Here is a 1,588-nt window from a genome sequence, read left to right on the forward strand (position 1 = left end):
CCAAAGAAGTCTGCCATACTTGTATACGGAATAAGTAGAAGATCACCAATTCAACCATTAGGGACCATCAAGCTCACCATACAATCACTAGACTCGAGAGAATCATTTATTATTCATGCGTACATACTAAAGTCATTGTCTAAACTATTACCGTCCCAGGACCTTCCACTATGTACATGACCACACATCAAGGGACTACCACTGGCCGACCAAGAATACAACAAGGCCAGGCCAGTAGACATTGTGTTGGGAGCCGACATGTATGGACAAGTGATAAAGTCTAACATCGTCACCTATTGCACAACTGTCCATCTTCGGTTGGTTAATAAGCGGGCCAGCCGACGGTCTCTCTCACACAGCCACATCAATGACCACAATCACTGAGGATCTGGAAGATACCCTACAAAATCTACTACTGAAATTCTGGGTACAAGAAGAAGTACCACGGGGACTCGACGGCAAACTCAATCCAGATCAACATCAGTGTGAACGGCACTACGAAGAGAACCAGACACGCGCAGGTACTGGAAGGTACATGGTAAAAATCCCGCTCTCAGAATCACCCGACACGCTTGGCGAATGATACAACGTGGTCCATCAATGCCTACTGCGCCTACAAAGACGATTCATAAGAGACGACAACTATCGCACGTTGTACACTCAATTCATGACAGAGTACAAGAAATTGAGCGAAGACTACCTAAAAACTACCTGTTCAACCACAAAACATACTATTTGCCGCATCATGGTGTACTGAAGCCGGACAGTACCACTACCAAGCTACGGGTAGTATTTAACGCGTCAAGCCCCTCATCTTCAAGGACGATCACTAAATGACATAATGCATACAGGCGCCAATCTAAATCCAGACATCTTCGATGTACTAATCTGGATACGCAGACACAGGCATTTATTCTCCACAGACATCATGAAGATGTACAGACAAATATTGGTCCACCAAGACGATTGGGATCTACAGCGAATTCTATGGATGGACGAACAAGGCAACGAAGTCATTTACCAATTGACAACAGTCACATACGGAATCAGAACAGCCCCATTCTTGGCTGTGCGAACACTCCTCCAACTTTTACATGACGAAGGAGACAATTACCTACTCGCTATACCTTCTCTCAAATACGGAAGATACGTAGACGGCATCTTTGGAGGTGCAGACAATCTAAACCAACTAGTGGAAACAGCAACACAATTACGGGACCTCTGAATGGTGGGCGGATTCCCATTGGCAAAATGGCACTCCTCTAACGAAGAAGTAATCACCGCAATGAAGACACAACAGAATCCCGAACAGTCAGTAAACTCAAGCGAAAATACTACCAAAATTCTAGGACTACAATGGAGACCACACGAAAATGTTTTCACATTCTCAAAATCATTGGCCCCTCACGCAACTACCGTCTCAAAGCGCACCATCCTCTCTGACATTGCAAAAATATTTTATCCATTGAGATTTGCATCACCAGTAGTAATACGAGCCAAGGTACTACTTCAAGAACTATAGCTCCACACAGTCAGATGGGATGACCCCTTCGCAAACGAAGTCGTCAACCGATGGCACACCATCAGA

The 1,588-nt window shown here is 44.8% G+C and overlaps 1 protein-coding gene across 1 annotated transcript; it reads left to right on the forward strand.

The window, feature by feature from the left end:
- The first annotated feature begins 367 nt into the window (after window positions 1-367).
- On the forward strand, window positions 368-1,225 carry LOC105366967 (uncharacterized). The gene is made up of 3 exons (XM_011505584.1): window positions 368-531; window positions 675-766; window positions 852-1,225. Exons 1-3 carry the CDS (start codon window positions 368-370, stop codon window positions 1,223-1,225), a joined length of 630 nt encoding a protein of 209 aa, XP_011503886.1.
- Window positions 1,226-1,588: the final 363 nt, after the last annotated feature.

The sequence above is a fragment of the Ceratosolen solmsi genome, unplaced genomic scaffold (genome assembly GCF_000503995.2).
Source record: "Ceratosolen solmsi marchali unplaced genomic scaffold, CerSol_1.0 scaffold84, whole genome shotgun sequence".
Taxonomy (NCBI): domain Eukaryota; kingdom Metazoa; phylum Arthropoda; class Insecta; order Hymenoptera; family Agaonidae; genus Ceratosolen; species Ceratosolen solmsi.

Coding starts and splice junctions, on each gene's coding strand:
- LOC105366967 (XM_011505584.1), top strand. CDS start 368: ATGACCACAATCACTGAGGATCTGGAAGATACCCTACAAAATCTACTA. Junction 532..674: donor ACACGCGCAGGTACTGGAAG/GTACATGGTAAA, acceptor AATTCATGACAG/AGTACAAGAAATTGAGCGAA. Junction 767..851: donor TGGTGTACTGAAGCCGGACA/GTACCACTACCA, acceptor TAATGCATACAG/GCGCCAATCTAAATCCAGAC.